The 26871-nt window shown below is 35.0% G+C and overlaps 1 protein-coding gene and 1 pseudogene across 14 annotated transcripts in view; both read left to right on the top strand.

Moving 5' to 3' along the window:
* NBEA (neurobeachin) overlaps window positions 1–26871 on the top strand; it is a 680715-nt gene that overhangs the window by 298315 nt on the left and 355529 nt on the right. For all 14 annotated transcript variants that reach the window (XM_027588285.2, XM_027588293.2, XM_027588287.2 and 11 more), the window contains one exon: window positions 961–1088. In XM_027588285.2, coding sequence (XP_027444086.1) covers window positions 961–1088 — 128 coding nt within the window. The remainder of the gene's footprint in view (window positions 1–960; window positions 1089–26871) is intronic.
* On the top strand, window positions 19447–19633 carry LOC113921047 (annotated as a pseudogene).

Raw genomic sequence — 26871 nt, 5'->3', positions numbered from 1 at the left:
ATTAAAGAAGGTGCTTACTTTAGTTCAGGAATAACAGAGTAAGGGAGAATATTGAGAATTCTCTGTATCTTCAACATGTCTTCAAAGTCCCACCCAGCTCCCTTTTTCTTGCCCAAAGTTGTTCCTCTAGAATATTCTCTTTTAAATGTTTGTGGAAGTGCTCACACCAGTTTCCTCTCTGACTTCTTTCCCTAAAGCTGTTGACCCAGATAAGAGGAGACAAAGTTAGATAGAGGTGCTAATGGTAAGGCTTTGAGTGCACAAATGATTCAGATCATGCTGTTTCCAAGTTAGGAGAGAAGGAATCCTAGATTATTCCCTGACCCCTATTTAATCACTTAACAATGCAGTACTTTAGTTTTTAAATATTAGTAATATATTTGAAAGTTGTTCTATGATTAATTACTTTTTTGTCATTTATATTTTCCTCACATATAGCAAAATGTTACTTAGCTTTGTGAAAGAACTTTTATTATTTTGAAGCATTTTTTAATTTTTGCTGTGTCCCTTGCAGGTTGTAGAATCCCAGTTGCCTTTCACAGAACAGTCATTCTACCTTTTTTTAAAGATTTATTTACTAATTTTAGAGAGAGAGCATGGTGGGGTAGGGCAGAGGGAGAAGAAGAGAGGGAATCTCAAGTGTACTCCCTGCTGAGCACAGGCAGGGCTTGATCTCATGACCCTGAGATCATGACCTGAGCCGGAATCTAGAGTCCTGGGCTTAACCAACTGAGCCACCCAGGCATCCCTGATCATTCTACTTTAGCTGCAGTCTTTAGAGTTAGCCTTATGACTGATGTGAAACTCTAAAGGGTGTCCCTTCTACTACTGAAGCTGTTACTATTCCATGAGTTAGAATTGTACATTTATGATTTTTCAAGATTTTAATTTAGAAGTAAACTTTATTTGACTTTTTGTATTGAATTATATTTACTAGTCTTTATGTCTTAATTTCAACAGCATCACTGCAAAACTTGAAAGAGCTTTAGAAAAAGTTGCTCCTCTTCTTCGTGAAATTTTTGTAGACTTTGCCCCATTCCTATCTCGTACACTTCTTGGCAGTCATGGACAAGAGCTATTGATAGAAGGTATGATTTCTCTCTATTCTAATTATTTTTAGTTTCCTATAATGTATCTATTACTCATGATATAAATTGTACTTCTGGAGGAATATTTATTGCCAAAAGAATATAAAGACATTGCTTCCACAAATTCTAATAAGATATTCATACATGCTTTCTTCTTATTCATTTTGAAAAATAACATGTTTTCACAGTCAATGATAATACAGAATGGAGAACTTTGAAAAAGTGTTGGACTAGGAGACTCTGGCTCTGAAAGTCCTAGTCTACCAGGGCTGCAATATATCCTTCATTAAGTTGGTGTGTTTACTAAACAATACTCTCTAAAATTTCCTTTTAACTCTAAGAGCCATGCTTCTGTAAGTGACTTCCTTATTCACATAATACTTGTAATATGAAAATTCTTAACTGAGAAAATGTAAAGAAATACTTAACCTGGAATTGATAAAGCTATTGTCTTTTACTCAACAGCAGCTTAAATGGAATGAGAAGGGAAAGCAGATAAATTATTATGAAGATTTAATTAATGCTCCAGTATTAGGAGAGCAGCTTTTAAAAATATGGTTATCTGAAGCCTTAGTTCTTTAAAAAGTTTGTTTTATAAATATTCAAGAGCTTCAGAAAGGGGTAATCCATATCTAGATCATCCTGTGAATATATAATGGTTTTAGGTACTATTCCTTGAATTTAGCAGGCTTATGTGTATTTTTTTGCTTTTCATTTTCTATTTACTGTCGTTTTCCTGTGATCTATCATTGTCGCAGCTGCTTTTACGCAACCTGTTTCTGTTAGGTGAGACAGTAATTGTTAATAACCTGACTGGGTTTAAATCTTTGTTCTACTACTATCTTAGCTCTCTGATCTTTGTGAATTATTTAGGCATTTCGTAACTTATGTTCTTTCTATAAAATATAGTCAGTGATAGCACCTCCCTCCCAGGGTTCTTGTGAAGATTAAATTATATAATGCATATAAAGTTCTTAGAACAGTGACACACAGGTGAGCTATTCATTAAAAAAAAAAAAAAAAAACTTGAATTCTTGTCCAAGGCCAAGCATTTTCTTAGGTACTTGGAATGTATTAGTTTATAACAGACAAAGATGTGGAATCTAAAAAAGGAAACAAGTGAAAAAACAAAAGCAGAAACAGACCCATAAATACAAAGAACAAACTGGTGGTGGCCAGGGGAGAGGGGGATGGAAATGGGCAAAATGGGCGAAGGGGAGGGGCAGACAGGCTTCTAGTTATGGAAGGAATAAGTCAGGGGGTTGAAAAGTTACAGCATAGAGAATATAGAGAGTAGTATTTTAATAGCATTGTACAGTGACAGTTGGAAGCTACCTTTGTGATGAGCATAGCATAACATATAAAGTTGTCGAATCACTATGTTGTATACCTGAAACTCATGTAGCACTGTGTGTCAACTATACTTTATAAAAGAAAACAAACAAACAAACAAAAAACACCAACCTTAATTAAAAAAAAAATCCCTGCCTTGTAGAGCTTATATTCTGGCAAGGAGAGGACATTTAGATAAGTATTGAACATAATAAATAAATTATAGACCATGTTAGAAGACGGTAAATGCTATGTTAAAGGATAAGTCCAACACAGGGGTTTGGGATTCTAAAAATGACAGGGTCAGGTTGTGGTTTACTTAATAAATCACCCTCTTTAAAACTGCAACCCAACTCTGCCACTTTTAGAATCCCAAACTGCTGTGTTGAACTTACCTTTAACATAGCATTTACCATCTTCTAACATGCTCTATAATTTTAAATAGACCAATGATAAAAATTACATTTAAGCAAAGACTGAAAGGAGGTGAGTCATACAGCTTACTAGAAAAGCGTTTTAGACTGAGAGAATATTTAGTGCAATGACCCCCTAACGTGTTACTTTACTATAAGAAAAAAATTAATAAACATTATTGAAAAAATAAATCTTAAATATTTCCTCATTCACTAAAAGTCCCTTATTTTTTCTGTATTTACATATATATTTTCCTAAAATGATTTGACAAATTCACATGAGAAATATATAAATAGTGGTCCAAGACATGCTAAAACAAACAGAGCGTAAATTTAGAAATGTTAGTAATGAGTCCTTGTAGTGTTATTAAAACTGGGACACAAATCAGCACTAAGTTTTCCAGCAGCCAAAGCAAAGAAGGAATTATTTTAAGTTATAAGACCATGTTCCTGGTTCCTCAGTGACAGTTTGTGACAATGTGAAGCTCTAAGGAATTACTGTGAGATAACTTTTAACTGTCTGTGTTGGTCAGGCAAGACCCCACCCCACATAGATAGCCCCTTTCCAAAATTTTCTATGACCAGGCATCTGGACTCTTTCTTATTTCTTCCCAGCACTGCAGTGAGAAGGTAGGAGAAAAGGCTGGGTAGGTAATTGAGAGCTGTTTTTCTTGGGCTTCCCTAAATTTACCTAAAATATTCTGAATTGAGTTGAAAGGGTATTAAGAACACACCTCTTGGATTTTTAGAAAAATGACTATGCTAGAAATGAAACATTGGAACATGTTATATGTTGAAAGTTCACTTTGTGTTAATCTGGCAGAATACAATTTTATGTTGTAACTTTTCTGCATCCAAAGAGTTTAATATATCCCATTTTTAAAACTATGTGGATGTAATGTTCATATCCCTTTTTTGTGTTAAAAGTATTGTACATAATAAAATGATGATAGTAAATGGCAAAATTTTAGATTTAGAGTTGTATTTTTTTAAATAGAAAGTTGACACAGTATGTCCTCCAAATTTCTGCCAATCAATACAGTCCAAAAATCTAGAAACATCTGTAACAGAACAACATTCTGTATCCTTCACAATTTAGTTATAACTTTCCTTTTCAGACTTAACTAGTTTCTGTCCTTACTTTTATAGAAGACATTAATTAAACATGAAAACAAGTCACACGTTATCACATTTCCTTGTTTTTGTATAACTCTTCTTCTACATTTGATCTTTTTCCTTTTTTCTCTCCCCCAAATTATTCTCATCCTTTGAATCCTGTTTCCGATTCCTTAAGTCTAATTAATGTCTTCTTTTATGTGATCTTGTGCCATTTTATTTATACAATTTTGATAAAATTATTTATCACTTATAAATAGGAAATATCTTATTGTTTATATTGTATTGCCTAGCTTATTTTGGTATATAATATTCAGTATTTTTTCTTTATACTTGACTAGAACATTATTTTTGTTACTAATATTGGTAGAGGTAAGTTTTGAAAATAAGGTGATAAGACGGGTAAAATGTTGTGTTCTGTGGTAAGAATTCCCAGTATTGATCAGTCATCCACACCTGTGAGCAGGCTGCTATGCTCATCCAAGGTCCAGTCTTGCTCTCCACCCCCGTCTCTGGAAATACATGTCCTTTCATGTTCTCATTCTTGAACATGTATTCTTGATCATTCTTTTTCCCTCTCTTCCATTTCCCTCCTTTTTCTCATTTGAAACATTATTCCTCTCCTCTGAGAAGAAAAACTGTCAAACTATTATAAAGGACTCAGGAAATTTACATGATAAAAATATCTTTATGCTAGCCATTAAATATTTAAAAATAGTGCTTATGATGAATAAATCCCATTGCTTTTGACTTCATCATGTATATCTAAATGGTAGGAACAAAGCTGGATTTAGATAAGTGAAGATATTTTATGTCCTATGAAAAGAGAAGGCAATTATTCTTAATTTCAAGTAAACATAAAGTGCATTTGAATGGCATCTTTACTTGTTTTATATTCATTTGTTCTTAATTTACACTTGTATTCATGTAGTTTTTTTTTTTCATGTAGTTTTTTTTATAAAATAATCACTGATACTTTGTATTGTCTGTGTCCTTTAAAATAGCTAAAATAGTGTTCTTTAATTTTCTTAATTTGTCTATCACTTTTATTAGTCATCCTCTGTTAAATTACTATTATGTGAGTCTAAGAAAATTCTAGGTTTTAAATTTGCAAACTAATGCATAAAAATTAGAGTCAGTATATATGCAAGTATCAAAATCCACCAGCCCAAGATGACAAAACAACCTTTGGTCCAATGGTTATATTTATTTGGTTTGCTGCAGCAATGGAGGATGCACTTCAGAGGTTCAGTTGTAGATTCAGGAGTCCTAAGAACAACTACAGTGAGCCTAGAGTTATCATTAGTAATAAAGAATCAGTAATCACCTAAGTTAATTAGAAGAAAAAACGTTTAGGGGTCGGGGGGGGGCTGTGGGTGTGTGTGTGTGTTTGTTAGCCTAGTGTCCTTTACTCTGTCTTATTCCACCATAGCAGAGTGGCCCTGAGAAATCACTATTTATATTCTGTGAGCATTATTTATGTTTGGTTGAAAACTCACAAGAGTATTAAAGGTAACTTAATTATGATGCGGATACAGCAGAAAGTCTTACAGCATCCAAAGTCAGGAAATGAAAAATAGGTAGACGTCAGGCAACCTTGAAACGGGAGAGAAGAGTCAGTACCAAGGCTGCTCCCTTTGACTCTCAAGGCAACTTTATAGCCTTCCATATTTGCTTCTCTCTGTGTATCAAATCAATTTTTCACTTCTTTCCCCGATTAACTTCACTTTTTTAGTCATCGGAACCTGGCCCAGTATAGTACCCCACCCTGACTCCAAATGTGCTTTTAATGTAAATGTCTTTCATCAGTTGACTATAGTCACTGTATAGAAGAGAGGATCTGTGTGGCTCAGCCTTGTGTCTACCTCAGTTACAATCAGCTAAGGTTGGGGTAGATGGGAAGGGTGAAGTTGGGTGTAATATATAGGCTGCCTCTTTTAGAAGCTATATATGTAAGTTTAGAAGCTATATGTATAAGTAAAACATATTAGAAAGGGATGGTCGCAGTGCAGGAAATATTATACTAAAGTGTCTATTACACTTTTGGTAACGTTAATAAATGTTTTATTAAAGTCATAAAATACTCAAGAATATTTAAGTTTCCAAGACTAGCATTTTTTTATAATAGCATGGAATTTCCCCTCAACCAAAAGAGAACATCATTAAAATGTTATTATAGAAAGAATGACCCTAATCAAGAAGCCCAGTTCACCCTTGGATCATTCATAGTAAAAATATGGCCACATAATTAGAAAAACTTACATATCTTTATTTTAATTCAAAAATTATAGATTGAAATGTATTTTCAGAAGTTATTTTAAAATGGCAATAATACAAAAAAATGTGGCAGATTCAGTATAGATGGTAATGAGTGTCATACTTTTTTAAATAACCCTGAATTCCTCCATGAAAAACAGACAGAACAATAGATGTTGAAACAATAACTACCACAACAAAAAATGAACAGCTACAACCAAACTAGGTGACAAGGTATCCCATCAATAATCCAAAATATGACTGGATTGAGATGCAAGAGCTATAAGATAACACATGGATTAGCAGAGGCCAGGGAGAAATTGGTGGGAAACAAGTTGGCATCTGAGGAAACTAGTCTACAAGTACTCATTGGTAAACCGAGAGGGCCAAATTGAGAACAACAGCTAAAATAGAGAGGGCTTTTGCACACTATAATAGCAAATGAGTCCAAGGGTTCCATGGTAAGGGTGGAAGGGGCTGAGCCATCTAGGTGCTATGAGTAATTAACCAACTAAAGTTCTCCCAAGACAAAGCCCCACATTGAGAAGAAACTATTATGACTAGAATCCAAACTGAGCAACAGAAGGCAAGAGGGACAAAGAGAAAGTCCACATAAAAATGGGTTATGAACACAGCAATGATAGTTCTCAGAAAGTAGGTTGTCATATTTTTGAAAATTATATGAAAACAAACAGAAGAGGGATCTCATGATAACCATCAAATATACATGTATTTTGGAGAACTTACCATTTAGTTATATGAGAAAGAATGTGGTATATAATGGCTATATGCTGTGAAAACTGAAAAAAGTAGAAGGACAATAATTATATTTGTAGTGGCATTATGGATGTTTTTATAAAGCTGTTACATGTTTTTATAAAACAATTAGTAATTATTGATATTCTAATTATTTTATCTTGAAAATCAAGATTCTCATTAAATAAAGGAAATCCAGATATAAAATACAGTTTAAGCAAATCATTTAGTTTTGAATTTGAATGGGACATTATAAAAGCTAAATTTTTATGTGCACACACACACACACATAAACACTCACACTCACATATGTACTCTAGTCCTGTGTACTGTTTCGCCCAGGAACAATGACCAAGTTAGTAGCAGTGAGGATGTTTGGAGTCCAGATTGTAGTCTTGAAATATCATTTGCCAATGAAAGAAATCAGTTTCTTGGAGAAATGGGTGATTTCAAGGCTAGAACAGTAAGTGCTCATGATTTGCCTACAACATTTATTGATACCAAAACCAAGGAAGATATCAAACACTGTCAAAAAGACTCAGGAGCTAACTTGAAGACACTCTTATTGGCCAAAGATGGGGGCATTTTGAGTACCAGTAAGTTAATAACTCCAAGGCATCAAAATGCATGGATGTGTTTAAATCTGTAAGTCATAAGAATGATTTTTAAAATGACTTGGTTGAATTTAGAATGTAGGGAACAAACTCATTATTTTAAAAACTGATCAATAAAGGGAAAAATTTATCCTGTTATTCCTTTGTAAGTTATATCATTTATGTTATCAAATCATTAATGAGGGTAATCTTATTTTTATAGAAATATAAATATATCTGGTAAGTGATGGATATTTGGGTTAGATCATTAACATTTAGCATCCCCTCAGGAATTAATAGATCATAGCATCAATTGCTGCTAATATCACAGAGGGAGAGACAAATAGACAACCAGATGGAGAAGACACTATCACCCATCAAGACTAACTGGCTGACCTAATTAATTAATTAATTAAAGCTGAATCTGATTGATTCTATATATCCAACATATTAAACTTTGCCATGAGAATTCCGTCATCAAAATTAACACTGGTGGAAATTCTGCACTACAAATGTCTTGGTTTCTTCAAAATAATTTATATAGGAAAAGAAGAGTTAAGGGGATCTATAGCTTAAAAGAGCTTTTAAAAGATATCTCAAAAAACCAATAAAATTGAGTTGTTTATACATATAACTATCATTTGGGTGATAAGCTTTAAAAAAAACCATAATGATTATCATAAAAACTAGATAATGCTTTGTTAAAAGTAAGGAGAATAGCATAAGACATAAGGAGACTTTTTGGGATATTTGGCAAAAGTGTTTCTTCAGCTATGTAGTGGTTTTAAGGGTGTTTATTTTAAAATAATTCATTAAACTGTTTTATGCATTTTACTTATCTGTGTTATATTTTACAGAAGTATTCTAATGTTCTCTAAGAAGAAAGTTATAAAAAGCTCTTAATGACATTAAAGACATAAGTAATGGTGAACTGTAGCATGTTCATGGCAGGAAGATGATCTCCCAAAGAAGTACTTTCTGTCCATGATAATCCATCACTTTGAATAAAAATTTGTTTTCAAAAATCTCAAATTATTTTCACAGAATTCGATGAGTTTTTCTCTTAAATTTCTATAGTAGAATGAAGGGTTGAATATAACCAAGATAATTTTAAAGATGAGCAAGCTATTGTAATTTTAAAAGTGTACAATGGCCCAGGGCTAAACAGATCACTGTATCAGAATAAATATCCAGAACCAGATCCCAACTCAGGGCTGTGACAGAGCTGTCATTACAAAAGAAGATGGATGAACAGTGCAATAAATGCAGCCAAATCAATTGCAGATTTTCTCTTAATTAGAATACTTGAATCCCTTCCTCACTGAATACACAAAAAGTCATACTAAGATGGTTGAAAAAGCAAAACTTCAAATCCTGTAGAAGAAAATACAGGACAATATCTGTATTGCCAAAGTCAAAATATTTCTTTAACTAGACCAAAAAAACCCATAAAATTTAGTGGTTGATAAATTTGACCATCTAAAAATTACTTTGGTTTATCAAAAGACACCATTAAAAAGTGAAAAGTTGGAGAGTGACATCAGCAAGATACTGAACCAGAAAGCTTCAGACCTTTGTTCCTCCATAGAAACACTGAATAAACAACAATATACAGACCAAAAGAGCTTTATTAAAACTGTAAGAACAAGGGGCGCCTGGGTGGCTCAGTCGTTAAGTGTCTGCCTTGGGCCCAGGTCATAATCCCAGGGTCCTGGGATCCAGCCCCGCATCAGGCTCCCTGCTCCACAGGAAGCCTACTTCTCCCTCTCCCACTTCCCCTGCTTGTGTTCCCTCTCTTGCTGTCTCTCTCTCTCTGTCAAATAAATAGAAATTAAAAAAAAACTGTAAGAACCAGTTAAGAAACTGCAGCTACCAAGCAAATACTCCAAAAGTTAGAAATCCCATGGTATTTTGTTTGTCTTTGTGCTGCCTCCTCCCCAGTGCAGTATGGCAGGCATGGTCAAGAGGAAATCACTGAATTCCCCTGTCTTCCCTTGGAATGACAGGGAAAGAATACAGATTCCTTGCAGCATTCTAGATTGTTTAAAAAGATGTTTCTTTTAGCTGAAAACCATGATTAACTGTAATAATTTTTGAGCCTACCACAACTCAGTGCTATGTTGCTTAAGATTGAACTATACTCGAGCACCTGGGTGGCTCAGTCAGTTAAGTGTCTGACTTTTGTGTTCATCTCAGGTCATGATCTCAGGGTTGTGAGATCAAGCCCCACATGGGGCCTTCACTGGGCATGGAGCCTGCTTAAGATTCTCTCTCTCTCCCTCCACCCCTCTTCTGTACATGTATGCACTCTTTCTTAAAAAAAAATTACTTAAAAAAATTGAACGATACTGACTGCAGAATACATTTCTTTTCCTATTTTTGATTACTACTTTTGATAAATTTGGTTAACTGACACTTAGGTATCATTGTCCATTCTGTGCATAATTCTACTTAAGCAGCAGTGTGTATCGTTTAGTTCCTAGAGTTGTTTTTTTTTTTTTAAGATTTTATTTATTTAACAGAGAGAGAGGGAGAGAGCACAAGCAGGGGGAGCGGCAGGCAGAGGGAGAAGGAGAAGCAAGCCTCCCTGCTGAGCAGGGAGCCCGATGTGGGACTCCATCCCAGGACCCTGGGATTATGACCTGAGCCAAAGGCAGACGCTTAATGACTGAGCCACCCAGGCACCCCCTTAGAGTTTTGATACTATTTTTTTAAGAAAATGGTCACCAGCATTTTAGGAAAATTTCACAAATATACACCAGTGATGTTTTGTATAACATCCCATATTTTTGCAAATGATCCATTTTTGTATTAGGGGGAATATACTTCACATATTGTGCTAAATATAAAAAAAATTAGGAATTTTTAATCAACCAATTTATTCAAGCAAAGTATTTTGTGTGTAATTCAGAAATTTTATCTTTCTAAATTCTTTGGAGTTATTTGTTGGTAATGATGATCACTTGAATTTTTACAAATATGATAATCAAGTAGCATTTTATCAAGGGATCTTATCATAATTTTCAAGTAGCTACTGAGGATTTTTAGATACCTGAGTAATTTGTGTTGTCAGGATGTCAAGAGATCATGGTATAACAGAACTTTAAAGAAATGATCCTTCAGAAATGACATCTTCAAAAAGGTTTTTGTGTGAATCAACAAAATGGAAAAGGGATGTGCATGATTGTTCCACTATTTCACTTGACTTAACATTGACAATCAGTGCTTTAATAATTGTGACAGCTAGATTGCCTTCATATAAAAATTATAATCTATTATAAAGATCAGAATATCTTTTAGTATTTTTTCCATAGTATATGGTATATGTTTAAGGATTTTACTCTAAATGCGTAAGATCCTGTCTTGCTTTCAAAAAAGGGAGATCATATTAAAACCTGTGAAAGAACAAGGTGTTTTTAGTCAGGATTAATACTTTTCTAGTATTGTTAGTTGAATATAAAGTCCTGCATACGATGTTGACAGGAATAGGAAGAAAAGGGCAGTGACACAATGTTTTGAAGGAAAATTCTAAAATATTTAGCATGATTTCCTCTATTTTGTCATGATAGAATAACAGTGAGTGGATTTGCCCTCCAAATGTAACCACTAGAAAATTGAACAAAGTACATAAACTAACGGTTTTTAAGATCTTGGACAGTAGGCCAATGGTGAACTGTAATCCCTGAAAAAAAGGAAATAACTGAGTTGGGTTCAGTGACTTCTATTAACATTTTGCCTGGAGGCACATTCTGGAGCATTGTGAAAGAAGGGCAGTCTGAAGTAAAACACAGCAGTCTTGGTGAACTTGAAGAGATAGGCACCAGAGGTCAAGAAGTTGTGGAGCACAGTTTCATAGGGGCGGTAGCCACACAGTAAAATAGCTCCAGAAACCTGTCAATGGGCCCCTTGAATCTTTACTGAATACTAAATGGCACATGCATAGGAAGAAATTCCATAAGATGGGCAAAATATGACCACGGGGTTTTGAAATGAGTATTTTTCTTACTTCACAGGAGAGAGCATGTTCTAACTCTGCCCAGCCAGAGTGGTAGGTCCTCACATTATTAGAAGTAATGAGTAGAGCACTCAGAAGACTAACACACTAGTAGTAGAGTTAAATTATTTTTAGAGTACAGATTACTCTAGTGTAGATCCACCCTTAAAAAAAAAATAAACACTTAAAAATAAGCCTCAAAAGAATCAACTTGATCCACCAATAATTTAACTGTCAGAGCAAAGCCTGACAGTTTAAAGGAACAAAGCAAGACGCAAGCACTTGATGCAATAATCACAATTCCCAGTATCCAAATAAAATTACTAGACATAAGATGAAGCAGTGAAGTGTAGCACAAAACCAGAAGGAAAATCAGTTGATAAATATGACAGAGATGGTGAGTTTAAAAGACACGGTTTATCAGATGTCATTAAAATGTTTAGGTATTAAAGGAAAATAACACAATGTGGAGAGAAATGAACAATAGAAAAAAGAAAAAAGAAAAATTCATTTAATGGATTTAACAGTTTATTATACACTGATTAAGACAATTAACAGTGAACTATAAGATATAGAATAGTATCTTTCCAAACTGAAACAGAAAAAAAAAAAGACTAAAAGGGGAATAGAATCACAGGAGTCTATGGATAAATCAAGCAGTTAAATATATTTGGAATTGGAGTGCAGGAAGACAGAGGCTAAGACCATATATTTATTTATTTATTTATATTTATATATGTATATGTGTATGCGTATATGTATATATATACATATATATATAAAACACGTGTGTAAGAAAAGCTTGTCTCAAAGGGTTGTATATTTTATATTCCCATTGTTTTTTGGACATTCTTAAAAAGACAAAACTGTAGTGATGGAAAATATATATATATATATGAAATAATAGCCAAATAATTCTAAAACTATAAATCCTAAGATCCAAGGAATTCAGCTAACTGCAAGCAGAATCAACACAAATAAAAAAGTACGATGCAACATCATAATTAAAGTGTTCAAAACTAGCATTCAAGAGAAAATTTGAAAGAACAGTCATCAACATTAAGCAAGCCAACACCTCATTTAAAAGTCATTTGAACAGATACTTCACAGTAACACTATTAGGATGTCAAATAAACACATAAAAAGCTGGTCAATATCATTAGTAGGTAAATTAAGACCACAGTGACTCAGTACTACAAACATACAGAGAAGGGTTAAAATGCAAAATAATGATAATACCAAGTGCTGAGGAGAAAAATTTGGAGCAACTGTCACTCTCATTCATGGCTTTGAGAGTATAAAATGGCAGCCACTGAGGAAGATGGTTTGAAGTTTCTTATTAAGTCAAACATTCACTTACCATATAACCTAGTAATCCCATTTCTTGATATTTTCCCTAGATAAATGAGAACTTATTTTCACACGAAAACCTGTATACAAATATTCTTAGCAGCTTTATTTAACCAAAGCTGAAAAACTCAAGGTCCAAACTATCTATAAACCTTACTACTTGGATGAATCCCAAAGACATTGTTGTGTGTAAGAAAAGCTTGTATTAAATGGTCATATATTTTATGTTCCCATTGTTTTTTTGGACATTCTTAAAAAGAAAAAGCTAGTAATGGGAAACAGACGAGCAGTGGCCAGGGGTTATGGGTAAGGGGAGAGGTTACTGCAAAGGAATAGTACAAGGGATTTCTTGGGATGGTGGAACTATTTTGTGTCTGATTGTGGTGGCTATACATGAATTAATATATGTGTTAAATCTCATAGAAATTTGCATACAAAGTGAAAAAACTCAATTTTAATGCATGACAATTTAAATTTTAAATTAAATTTTTTATTATTGGGCAACCCTGTCGGAACCCCTCTCACTCTTGAGAGCTTTTTCTGTATCTTCACTTAATGAACTTCTATTGCTTTACTCAAAAAAAAAAAAAAGATTTTATTTATTTGAGAGAGAGAGAGAGAGAAGGCAAGAGAGAGCAGGAACGGTGGGGAGGGGCAGAGAAGAGAGAGAAGCAGACTCCTTGCTGGGCAGGGAGCCCAATGCAGAGCTTGATCCCAGGACCCTAGGATCATGACCTGAGCCGAAGGCATACACTCAACCAACTGAAACACCCACGTGCCCCTTATATTAAAATTTTAAAGAACTGTCAGAGGAAAAACACATTACTTACAAAAATAAAAATTATTGCCAACATTTAGTCAAAAATTATGAAAACCAGGGACGCCTGGGTGGCTCAGTTGGTTAAGCGACTGCCTTCGGCTCAGGTCATGATCCTGGAGTCCCGGGATCGAGTCCCGCATCGGGCTCCCTGCTCGGCAGGGAGTCTGCTTCTCCCTCTGACCCTCCCCCCTCTCATGTACTCTCTCTCTCTCTCATTCTCTCTCTCAAATAAATACATAAAATCTTAAAAAAAAAAATTATGAAAACCAGAAGAAAGATAATGGAACTTCATTAAAGTGCTGATAGAAAAGACTTCCAACCTAGAATTCTTTAATGAAAATAATCTTCAAAAATGAAGCGGAAAGAAAGACTTTTTCAGACAACAAAAGATAAAATTCATTGCCAGCACATCTGTGCTATAAGAATTGTCAAAAGAAATTTTGCAAGTAGAGTTAAGGATACCAGATGGAAACTTAGACACACACAAAGCAGAGTACAAGAAAAATGCGGAGAGATAAAAATTTTTTCTCATTTTTAATTGGTGCAGAAAAAGAATTTGTTAAAATTCAACACCCACTCATGATAAAATATCTGAGAAAAAAAGTCCCAGAGGGAACAAACTTAACCTAAAATTGATACCTACAAAAAAACCAACAACTGATGTTATATGTAATGTTATATGCAATAGTGAAAAACCAAATGAGATTAAGAAGGGAAAGATTTTGCCTTTCTAACTCAATTTAACCACTTTAATACAACAATTTACTGAAGTATCAAAATACTAGAGTAAGGCAAGAAGCAAACATAAAAGATATACAAATTGGAGGAAGTAGAACTATTTTTAAATGCAGGTGAAATTACCATATATGTAGAAAATCCTAAGGATTGAGAATGTAAAATGGTACAGGTTTGAAAAACAATTTGGTAAGGAGGCACCTGGGTGGCTCAGTTGTTGGGCGTCTGCCTTCGGCTCAGGTCATGACCCCGGGGTCCTGGGCTCGAGCCCCACATCGGGCTCCCTGCTCGGCAGGAAGCCTGCTTCTCCCTCTCCCCCTGCTTGTGTTCCCTTTCTCGCTATCTCTCTCTGTCAAATAAAATCTTTAAAAAATAATAATAATAATAAAGATTAAAAAAAAGAAAAACAATTTGGTAGTGTTTTATAGTTAAGTATTCAATTAAAATTTGACCCAGCAATTCCACAATAATTATTATTTAAGAGAAATGCAAACATATGTCCACATACTTACATAAAATTTTATAGCAACATTCATAATAACCGCAAACTGGAAACAACTACTATATATCATCCAAAAGTAATTAAATAAATGCTTGTATTATCCTTATGATATAGACTACTACTCAAGAATAAAAAAAACCTGATACTCAGAAAAATCCACGAATTTCAGAAATATTGTGCAAGAGCAGCCTGGCTCAAACAAGTTCATATTGTGTGTTTTCATTTTTATGAAATACTGGAAAAGAACACATCTTTTTTATAGTATAGAATGCAGGAAAGTGGTTGCCTGGGGTTAAGGATGTAGAGAGGATTGAGAATAGTCACAAGGGAATTTGTGGGGGTGACAGGCAGGTACATTGTACTGGTGACCACATGGACATATAAATTCATCCTAACTCAGAAGTGTGCATTCAGAATGGTCACATTGTGTTTTATGTAAACTGTCCTGCAGTAAAGTTGAATTAAAATCATAAAACAACTTATTGAATATGGGGGATGCATATTTATTCTTAATACATGGAAATGGTAAATATTCCATAGAAGTCAAGAGAAAATCTAAAAACAGACTCCTTGGTTTCATAAGTCACCTTTGGGTACCTTGGAGACATTGCAGAAGAGTCATGGGAACAGATACAGTATTGTAGAATGCAAAAGTGTTTGGAAAAGAAGCTGAACATAGACCAGTCATTGGTAAAATGTAATGATGAGACAGAAGAGGAAAAATTGATAGAGGTCCATTTGGCTACATAGAATTTTATTCATAGTGGAGACAGAAGAGGAAAAAATCCTTTTGGAGGTGTAAAAATGAAGATGCTTGATAGGGGTAAGAGAAATTAATGCAGAAAGGACATCAAGAAGAGTTCAGACCAAATAGAGAAGTGCACTTTGGGAGGGAGCAGGGACACTTCTAAACTTAAAGGATAATTTATAGGATAGGAATAGACATGGGTTGAGGGAAAAGTAAATGAAATTTTCTGCATCTGTTGTTTACTCAATTTACCTTTTAAAGATGTTCTAATTTAGTTTTAGTGGATTCTGTGTTCAAAGGCATAGCTCTTTTTGAATTGGACCTAATATTAGCATCTTGTTCCAATTACTTTTTTCCTTACAAATAGGTAAAATTAAATTGTCCAAAAAATAACACTAATGTTTACTAAATGTAGATGTTAATAAAGATTTTTTCATGATAGATAATTTCTAACATGAAAATAATACCTTCTAAAAGTAGAAATCATACTCTTTCTTCTTAAATAAAACCTCTCAAACTGCATAGTTTAGTGTTTCAATATGGAAATTTTCTTTTAGCCAATAAAAATATTAACAGAAAAAAGACATGCTTTGTTAAGAAGAATGATTTCTTACTAAAGTCCTTAAACCAGTATTATTTTTTCAATCACTAAAATTATTGACTTTTATACTCATTGACTAGCTGAGCTAGAACTATATTCCAACAATTTAAAATTAAGCATTGATGAGAAGTCAGAGAAAACTATATTTACGAAAGAGTTTACTTAAGAGAGATACTCAGAGGTAACACATCATCTCCTAGTCTCCCAGGAAGGAAATTCGAAGTAAAGTGTACAGGAATGCATCTTCTTCACAGCAATAGAAAATAGGAATAACAACATACAAATCCAGAGTAGACCACGAGTGGTGATCTAAAAGTCACAGATGGCATAGCCGAACTGTTAAAAGAATAACTGAATGCAAAGAATTTACCATCAGTGGCAGATAGATTTATACCTTATTAAGAAATGGGTCATCTACTTTGATATGGTGATTGGAAAATATTTTTATTTCACAAAATAATAAAGTGTAGTACCTGTGTCATATATTACATGATAACATAATTTAGAAAGGGAACAAGTTTCTCTTTTGTTCTAATGAAGTTAAAATATTCATATAATTTTTCATTCAAATTACGACAGTTCCAATTGAGAAGGGGCCAATATTTGGAATTACACCCAGGAAACTGGTATGAGCTGGAAAACCAGGATATATAGATGCTTGACATACACTTAATAATATGAAGACAAGGTCTATATACTCCATGAAACATACGACATTGAATAAAAGTCCGCTTTTTGAGGGTACACATGTAGTTTATATTGAGACAAAGAAGTATTTTTACATTGTGAAAAATTTGCCTTCATATTGATTTAGATACAATGTTTATATGTGTAATAAACTACATGAGATCTTCCAGAAACTAAGCTTGATGTCAATATAGGCTTTTATTTTTTTTACCTTTTGAGATATTTATGCACATTAGATAAATATGTAAATAATTGGGAAAGAAAAACTAAATTGGAAAATTTAAAAGGGGAAGTATATTGCTGAGCAGTTCTATCATTTTATAGTGGTTATTTTTCCAGTATTTCAAACATTTTTATATTTTTATTAGGGACATATTATAGTCTAAAATATGAATAGTTTATAGTGTTAATCCTGAGTTTGTTTAGTAGCTGTTGGTTGTGTCCTTCACATTGCTGTAAGAAATATCCACATTTTTTATTGAATTCTGATTTTAGAGTATAAAATGTTATAGCCTTTAATTTTATAATATTAAGTTACATATTTAAAACAACTTGAGAATATTATATACTTTTTTCTTTTGTTTTACTAGATTCATGCAAAGCATGCACTCAACAAAGTAGAACCATCTATACCCTAGGTGGCAGAGATGGATGAGGTGATGGGACATACCTATATGTAAAATTCCAGTAGATTCCTACATAAGAAAAATTGACTATTATTGTAAATTATGGTTCAGCAGCATCTGGCAATGGTGGTAGAAGGGCAGGGACAATTTATTTGCCACATATAAATATCTTTGTGTACCAGTTGGTAGAGTGATTGATGTGGAATAGAAACCGATTTATGGATTATTTATATAATCCTTTAATTTCAGTTAATTATAGAATCAGCAAATGAAGTTGATGTATTTCTAGTCATTGAAGAATAGGAGGGATTCAGAAAAGTATTTACATAATTGAATTCTTTTTTAATGACCATGAAATGCTTTCCATTTACCTGTACTTGCCTGGCTGTTCCTCTAAGAAGACTACCTGATATTCTTTGCTAAGTTAGGTTCCCTTGTTATAACCTTTAATAGCACAGTGTGCTTTTTCTCTAGAGTATGTATCAAAATTATAGTAAGTAACCTGTATGTGCTTAATTACTTGGTAATGTCTCTATCACTTACCAGACCAGACTCCACCAGGTTTCCAGGACCTGCCAGCATACCCCCCAAAACACTTGTGGATGGATAGTGATGGTAGAACAAATGAGATTGTTTTCTGTACTCAAGTAGATTTCAGTAATTGGTCTTAATAATCGGAGAGAAGGGTATAATTTAACTTAAAACAAGCGAAAAGCAAAAATTCCTGGTTTACCTTATTGCAACATTGTCTGGAGGATTTTATGAGTGATAGTGACCAATTTTTTAATATTGCACAGGAAATAATATATTTCAATATAATGCTTGAAGTTTTATTTGTATTTTAAAAAACTGATATTTATCTTGATATTGCTTTATTTCCAACTATTTTCCTAAAACAAAAGTAAAATAATGGCACAGCATGCACAAAAACACATCATGGATGACATGTTGGTCAGGTTTAAACCTGATGGAGAAACCAGGGACAGAAAAGCACGTACTTATTTGTTCATGACTCCTTTTGAAAATTACGGCAAGGCAGGGAGGGGCATTGACTTTGCCAAATACACCTATTCTGCAGAAACAAACAAACAAACAAGATCCTAGTCATCCTTGGAAGAATTTTGAACAAGGAGGGACAAAATCAAATATGACTAGAAACAATTTATCGAACTTCTGAAGGCTAAAAGAACAAAAAGATTTTATTGAAAAAATCTTAAATAAAGGTCTAATGTGAACAAGGGAATATTTAAAAACGTTGAAAGACAGTTTCAACTCAAATAAAGAATATTAAGGTGAAGAGAAGCCACGGGCTTCACTTTCTCTACCCAATGCCTAATTTCATCATTGTGAATTTGAAATGTACTTATGAATACAATGCAACATAATTGGCCACTTCAGATCCAAAACTAATCCTTGCTAAAACAATTACCAGCCTTTACTGGGCCCATCATAAACCTGAAGCACTTAAGGGCTACAAGTTAAAGCCCTATGAACTCACAGGAACAGATTCTGTAAATGGTTTTAATCATTATGCTACCACCAAATACTGCCTGTCTGTTTTCCCACTTTTCATTCTTGTTTTCAAATCTGGAATGAAATAGAAATCTAATTCCTAAATAACTGACCAAAAACCCACACTTTCCTGCATCATTTCCTTTCCACTACCATGCACCTACTTCCCCTTGTTCCCAGGTTAGCCCTGTAAGACATGAAGGATTTAGAACCATGGGTAGTCAAGCCTCAAAGAACCATTAGTATCCTTTATCATAGGCGTCAGTGACTTTTTTCACTAAGGGGCCAAAAATAAATACTTTAATTTGCTGCTATACAGCTTTGCGCGGTGGCAGTATCGTAGCCAATGAGGTTTATCCGAGGCGCGATTATTGCTAATTGAAAACTAATTTGCTGCCATACAGTCTGTCATAAGTTCTCAATTTTGCCATTGTAGTGAGGAAGTTGCCACACATAATATGTAAAGGAATGAACTTAGCTATTAGTTAAAATTTTATTTATGAACAGTGAAATGTGAATATTACATAAATTTAATTGTCATGAAATATTTTTATTTCTTTTTTTCCCCCAAACATTTCAAAATGTAAAAGACCATTCTTAGCTTGTGGCCCATATAAAAACAGGAGGCAGTTCACCTCTAGTGATGTTCAGACCCTATTAATGGTATGGTGTAATCAGTAAAGGACCCCTGATGGTATGTTTTAATGGCATATAATGACATAGCATAGATCAGAGTATAGCACACAGTGAGAGGAAGTGTTGATTCGTGAAGCATTTCTTTCAGTTATATGTACTGAATCAAGAAGTAAAATGTATTGCTTTGGTTGTAATTTTTTAAAGCTTCAAAATAATCTACTGTTTACCAGCAAAAAGTTTTCATGTCAAGGAAGGGAAGTGTCTTACCTGAAGTTTACATAGCGATTTAGATTGTCCACTAAAACCACATTTTCAGATTTTCAGTCCAGAGCTGCTTTGACTTAATTAAAAACTAGATTCAGATGAAAGGATTCTGTAATACTAATAAAATTGGGTAAACATAAATATGAAAATATTTAGAAAGAAGTGTAAGAACTAACTGGTTTGTTACTAACATTCAGATAATAAGTAGTGTCCACCTACATTGTGTTTGAAACACCAGTACAATCAAAGAGAATACGTACAAGCACACTTTTTCCTGGTCTGTGATCTCTGCTGTCCACATTTATTGTTCCTTGTCTCTAGTTTCTGATAGTGAGGTCAGGCGCAGGGCATGTCACCCTTGACCATCAGTCTCCAGTCTGTCCTTCTCAGGTATCAAAACACAGTGTTCCACATTGCAGATGCCCCTTAATTAGCTGGAGTTGCTGCAATTCAGGTGGACTCTGGATCCCAAGAAAAATAAGCTCTTTCTACAGTAACTCTTTCCCCAGGAACCTCCTCATTTACCAAGTGAGCATCTTTGGTTTCCTGTAACTATTTCCTAGACCTCACCTCATATCATTCTAGTATTCTTCTAACTAAATTGACTACATTTCATTATGTTTCTCATAAATTGTAGAACTTCATAAATTTACTGTTTCTAGTTCCATTACTGCAAAGGACAGTAAGATGATTTCATCTTTAATGTTTCTAGTATACAGTAATGCAAACCAAGATTGTGTAAGTTTTGCCATACATGGTTAGATTTTGATCAATTTGATGTTATTTTTTTGGTTTCAGTTATTTTTAAGCCAGTAAGTATGTAGAGCTGTTGCCTCTCTGGATATTTTCTAGAAGACTAAGCTTTTCTCCTTGTGTCTCCTTCAGAGTTATTTTCCTGTATAGCTTCTTTGTTTTCACTGCTTTCTTTGTATATACACTGCCCCTCCGTGCAATATCAATGCTTTTAATCTATTTTTGCTTGGTATCCGGCTAACAGAATTTACTAGATTGGATATAAAATAAAGTCTAATGTGTGTAATAGAATCCATGAAAGCTGCAATTTAGACTTGTGACCACTTTTAACAGCTAGAGGATGATTGTCTCCTTTTTCTCCTTCATCTGGAAGGAAATGCATAATTTACATGCTATTAGCCATGCCTAAAATGTGGTTCTCCCCCTACTCAATAGGGTTATTCTAATTACACTAAATCCAACCAAAGATAGTTTTCTGTGAGGATATTATTTTAACTTTGAAACTAATTACTTAAAAAGTCTATACAGGTAATTTCAAAAGCTGTACTTTGCAACCTTTAAACTAGAAAATATTCTTGCATTAAACATGTTTTCTATTTACATATTTGTTTTGATATAAAAAGACATCTTACGTCTAGATACACTGACAAGACTAGAGGAAGTTGTCCATGTCAAACAGATTCCATTTTACAAATTGAATAATACTATTTGTGATTGCTGATCTTGGAGTGATCTCTAAGTCATTTTTCTAAGAAATTAATAACTGCACATTACTTCAAGTTAAATATTTCCTGTTGTTATTTCTCAATTCCACTATTTTTTTTTATAATTACAATAGGAATTACTTTAATGACATTATTTCTCTTGCTTTCCATGTCAACATCCTATAATGATTCTGAGATAACTCGGTCTCTTCGCATTAAATTGATTTATCTGCTTGGAACTTAGGCTTCTCTAATACATGGCTGTTTCATATTTGTGTTTGGCATATAGTAAGCATACAGTATTGAAACAATGAATGTTGTTAATTCTTGGAAATTACTAGCTCTTCACTTTTTTTTTTTTTTTTTTTTGCATTTCTCTGCCCCAGTTTATTCACCCTGGCTTGGCCCAGAGGCCAGGTTCATACTCAACATGCAAGGGCTAGACACAAAAGTTCCCAGGACCATTGCTTCAACCTCACTAATATGCCCTTCACCCACCATCAGGGATAGAACTCTTTAGAGAGAGGAAGAGCACCCCCATTTTGCAGATAGGGAGACTCAGCATCATGCCACTGCTCACCCATCAGGGTTTTGCATCCTCATGGCTCCCAAAAGCAAAGCAGAGAGCTTGGCTACCTTAGTCCTTAGTTCTCCCCAGAATTCACCCACTCTCCATTTCATGGAGCCTCTGCTGGAGCCAGTCAGCCCCCACCGAAAGACCATGCAGTGACGGAAGGGGTTATGACCCAGCATCCTAAGAGCTTCCAGAGGCTGGGCTGACATTGTCCCCTGCCCACCCTGGAAAGCCGACTATGGCTCCTCTGGGCCTAGACAGCCTGATTTCAGGAAAACAGACCAACCTAATTTAACATTCAGTGTTGCTAAAGCCAGAGAAGCACAGCAAGTAGAGGCACAGAGAAGAAAGTGAGATTTTTTTTTTCCCAGCAGTTTTGAGCACCTCGTCCATTCCTTGCAAGGGTAGCACACATCCACTTTCATCAGAAGCTTAAATCAGTATGGTCTGCAACTGCTCCTTTGCTGTGGAGAAGTGTGGTTTGTTTCCAAGTGATGTTTTAGAATTCCCTTTCTCCTATTCTTCACGGGGTTCTGCCACTGTCATCTCCCCCATACCCATCTCCCATGTGCCCCAAGGCAGAGTTCAAGTGGGACTTATCTTCTTTACCTTCTTCCCTGATCCCACCCCCGCCCCAGTGTCAATAACCAGCCCCAGCTCCCCTCCCTCATACTAATTCTCTACCAGTTGCCCTGGCAAAATTGTGGCCAAAAAGCCATGGCAGGCCAGAGCAGCCACCACACTTCCCACAGCAAATCCACCATCAGGGACAACAGCCTTAGCAGAGCAAAGTCTGAGAGGAGTGATGCGGGGAGGGTGGAGAGGTGGCCTGGGAAATCTCAGGGGAATGGATTAGCCACAACCCTCAGATAAATACTGTAGGCTAGCCCTCTCTCCCCGGAGCAATGGGACCCCTTAGCCCTGCTCCTGGGGCCCGTATGGGGCTGCCCTCTGTTGGAGACAGCGGATAAGCTCCTTTCCAGGATGGTGTTGAAGCTCTCCTGCAGATGGGTCTGCTGGTCTACCAGCTGGTGGGGCAGGCCCTGGATCCACTGCAGCAGGGCCAGGCGGCGGTGCATCACCAAGTGCACGTGGTGCTTCTCCTTTCCTGCTCTTTGTAGCGCTCCTGAGCCTGCAGCTGCTGCACAGCTGGGTCACCAAGGGCAGAAGGGCATCTGGAGGGCCCTGGCCTCAAGGGGTCCCACGGGCAGGCTCAGGACTGCTGCTGGGGCTTTCGGTGCTCAGGGAGCTGCTGGCGTAGCCCTTGTCTTCCAGGGAGGAGCAGACTATGCTGACACCACTCAACTTCTCAAGCTCAGCTCCAGGGATTTCTGCCCCCTCTGGTGGGCTGCGCACCTCCCCCTAGGGAGTCCAGGGGCCTGGAAGACCTGGTTGTCAGAGGGCAACTCAGAGGAGCTCATCATCAGGATGGGCTCCACGTGGCCTGGCATTCCGTGCCAATTCTCGTTGGCATCTTTGGCACTCCCCATGAAGTTAGAGTTGCTGTCTGGTTGGAGCTCCGGCTGACATACTCCCGGTGGGCCCCCCAGGAACTGGACCCCCTCAGCCACCCCTGGCAGGCGAATATTTGGTGGCCTGGACGCGCCCGCAGCGGTGTGGCTGGCTCTGCTCCCGTAGACTCTGTGAGGGAACTTGTCCCTCAGGGCTGGCAGGGGGGTCAGGGGTTGGCCTGAGCAGCTTGGCCTTATGAGCCCCGCGGGCTGGGCGTGGGGTGCGGGGCTCCCAGACAGCGCAGCCAGCCCCAGGCCTGGACTCCGGAGTCGGGCGGCCTAGCTCTTCACTTTTTGACAGACATTTTTTTGTGATTATTTATTTGATTCCATTTTGTTGATTTCCCCGTTTATACTGTTTCAAAAGTTAATTGCTATTTATAATCTATTATTGCAGGAAGGTTTAGAAGAAATAACAGCACCATTCACTTTTAATTTATGAGTAGGTCTAATATTTTATACTTCAAGTGTTATTTTTTAATTGTTTGTTTTTATTTTTTATTTTTTTAAAAGTGTTATTTTTTAATTACAAAGCAATGCCCATGCTGATTTCTTTACTGCATCATTATTAGATTATATTCTAGTATGTGACTATATAATTTGACTCCAAGATATCATTCTGAATTGTGGATATGTGTGAGTTTGATGTAGGATTTTGTGTGTGTATGTGTGTGTGTGTGTGTGTTTGTGAGTAAAGCCATAGAAGTTTATTAAGTGAAGATACAGAAAAAGCTCTCCAAAGTGAAAGGGGTCCTGACAGGGTTGCCCTGATGTAGAATTTTCTGATATAGACAAAATAATTTTGTTAATTTAATGATCTGTACTTTTTGTTTGTATAACCCATGGCATATATTCCCAATAAATTATTGCCTAGATAGGATCATATGCTTATAAATAATTTCTGTAACTTTTGAGAATAGCTTCAATGTTATAAAATTTAAGAATCTTCCAAGTTCCAAGAACTTCCTATTTTTTTACTAAAAATGAAGAAAACTGGACTGGTTACTCATCTTTATTTAATATTTTGCCCTAAATGCAGAGTTCAGTAAAGAAAATCAGCTTTGGTCACATTGGAGAATTTATTGCTTTGACACAGATAAGGAACTTTGTGAACTTTATTTTCTCAGAGTACTTCAACAATTTAAGCCTATAAACATTGGATAAAGTTTATGCACTTTTGAAACTAAGTGAAGTTCATCTGACTGATTTCTACTTGAGCCTATCTTAAGCTTTTTTTCCTGCTGTATGCCATAATCACAATAATTATTAAATGATATCCTTTTACCAATTATGTTTGTTTTTTTAATTTTAGACTCATGATTGCATTATTAAAAGAAATGCGTAGTTATTTCCATTTTGCATTATATTTACGTATTTGAAAGAAAAGGAGCCAGTGTTTATCTGAACTCCAAAATAAAGAACCTAAAGGTGTATGTTCCCACAAAACAACTTTTAAGTTTGCGAACTTAAAATTATTGAATGTATTTATTTGAGGAGGTAAATCAATGAAAGTCAAAATTTGGGTAGTTTGGAACTATAACTATATAAATTATACATTTATATATACTATGTTTAAAAGGAGAATCCCATATTTTATAGAATGTAAGTTGTTTTATTTTTAATATGAAGGTATCAGTTTAGCCATTTTTATTCAACTGTAATCATTCATGTGATTTAATTGTATGACTAACTTGAAATATTTTCTACTCTTTTGATTATTAATATTAATGAAATAGAGGGCTAAAACACATGTATCATTCTTAATGATTATTTGGGACCAAAGTCTTTTCTTGGGTAATGTCAAAATTTGGACAAGGCATAGTTTAGTAGTTTTAGAATTTAATTGAGGCTTTTTGGAATTTGAAGGAGTACAGGGAAGGGAGAAGAAAATTGGTGCAGGGAAGTGAGATAGAAATAACAATTGGTTCTATAATTAAATTTAACCCAAAGAGAATTGAGGGATCCAGATGATTTATTATAGTGAAAGTGTCTCTTATTTCCCTTTTTTCATCCTTTTTCATTGCTGTTGTGATTAAGTCAGGAAGTCAAGAAAAGGACCAAGACACTCAGGTCAATCACTTTTGTAGTGGAAACTTGAATCTAATACTATGAATCAAAGTGCTTAATGAAAACTTCAAAAATAATTATTTTAAGTTATTTTGAGGCATAGTGCTTTGTTGTAATTTTTTCAGTATAATACTCTCTAGAATCCTTCATAAATATATTATCTTTGTAACTGGGCTTTAGCTCCTTGTGGTCAAAGACTGTATCATCTCTGTTCATACAGCAGTGGCTTACTTACAGTTCCATAAATAAGTTATTTAAATGAAAATGTCTCAAGAGATAGCCAACTCAAAACTTAATTAATCCGAAATGATTTAGAAGTTGTAATCTGTTTTTTAGTATGTGTAAATGAAAAATGATACTAAAATGGAACATGCAAACAGAAGTTTAGTCATATGGAAACAAGAAAAGAATGACATTGGACATTAGGAATTTGCCAGAACATTTCCCCTGACATGACATTTTTGATGAGCTAGCAGAAAATGACCATTTCTAAAGCATAAGTAACAAAAGAGTAAATTTGTGGCAGTGTTTTATATTTAATAGGTGTTAACAGTGCCGTTAGAATATTCTCTTCAGCTCAGCTCATATTATAATCAGGTCACTAATAAATATCTATGTATTAACCATCACTATATCTTCATTTTTTAATTATAATCTATCATTGTGTGGAAGAAATATCTATGAGTTTTAGGAACTTCAGCCCTATCACTATGCAAACATTCTTAGCAGGAGCAAAACTGTAAAAAAAGAAAATATATCCTCAGTCCGTAAGATTCCTATGCTATATCAACATAATAACAACAAAAAATAGAATTTAAATAAATCAGTCAAAATGATTATTTGGATATTGTGTAACTACAGTTACAATTAATTTTATATCTGATCAAGCTACACACTCTAGATTTACAGCTTAAAAGCACTTAGCCATCCATTCCCATATAGAAATAGATTTTTAGTTCTGAATATATGGAATTTCCATGGGGAAAGGTACAATATCAAATTACTTTGAAATTATAATTAATATTAATATTAATTTATGAATCTTTCAAAATATTTCATGTGAGGGATGGGGTAGCTGGGTGATAGACATTGGGGAGGGTATGTGCTATGGTGAGTGCTGTGAATTGTGTAAGACTGTTGAATCACAGACCTGTACCTCTGAAACAAGTAATACACTCTATGTTAAAAAAAAAAGATAGTAGAAGGGAGAAATGAAGGGGTGGGGATAGGTCG

The sequence above is a fragment of the Zalophus californianus genome, chromosome 3 (genome assembly GCF_009762305.2).
Source record: "Zalophus californianus isolate mZalCal1 chromosome 3, mZalCal1.pri.v2, whole genome shotgun sequence".
Lineage (NCBI taxonomy): Eukaryota > Metazoa > Chordata > Mammalia > Carnivora > Otariidae > Zalophus > Zalophus californianus.
The sequence above is the reverse complement of the archived record's forward strand: the minus strand, read 5'-3'. Positions and strand labels throughout refer to the sequence as shown.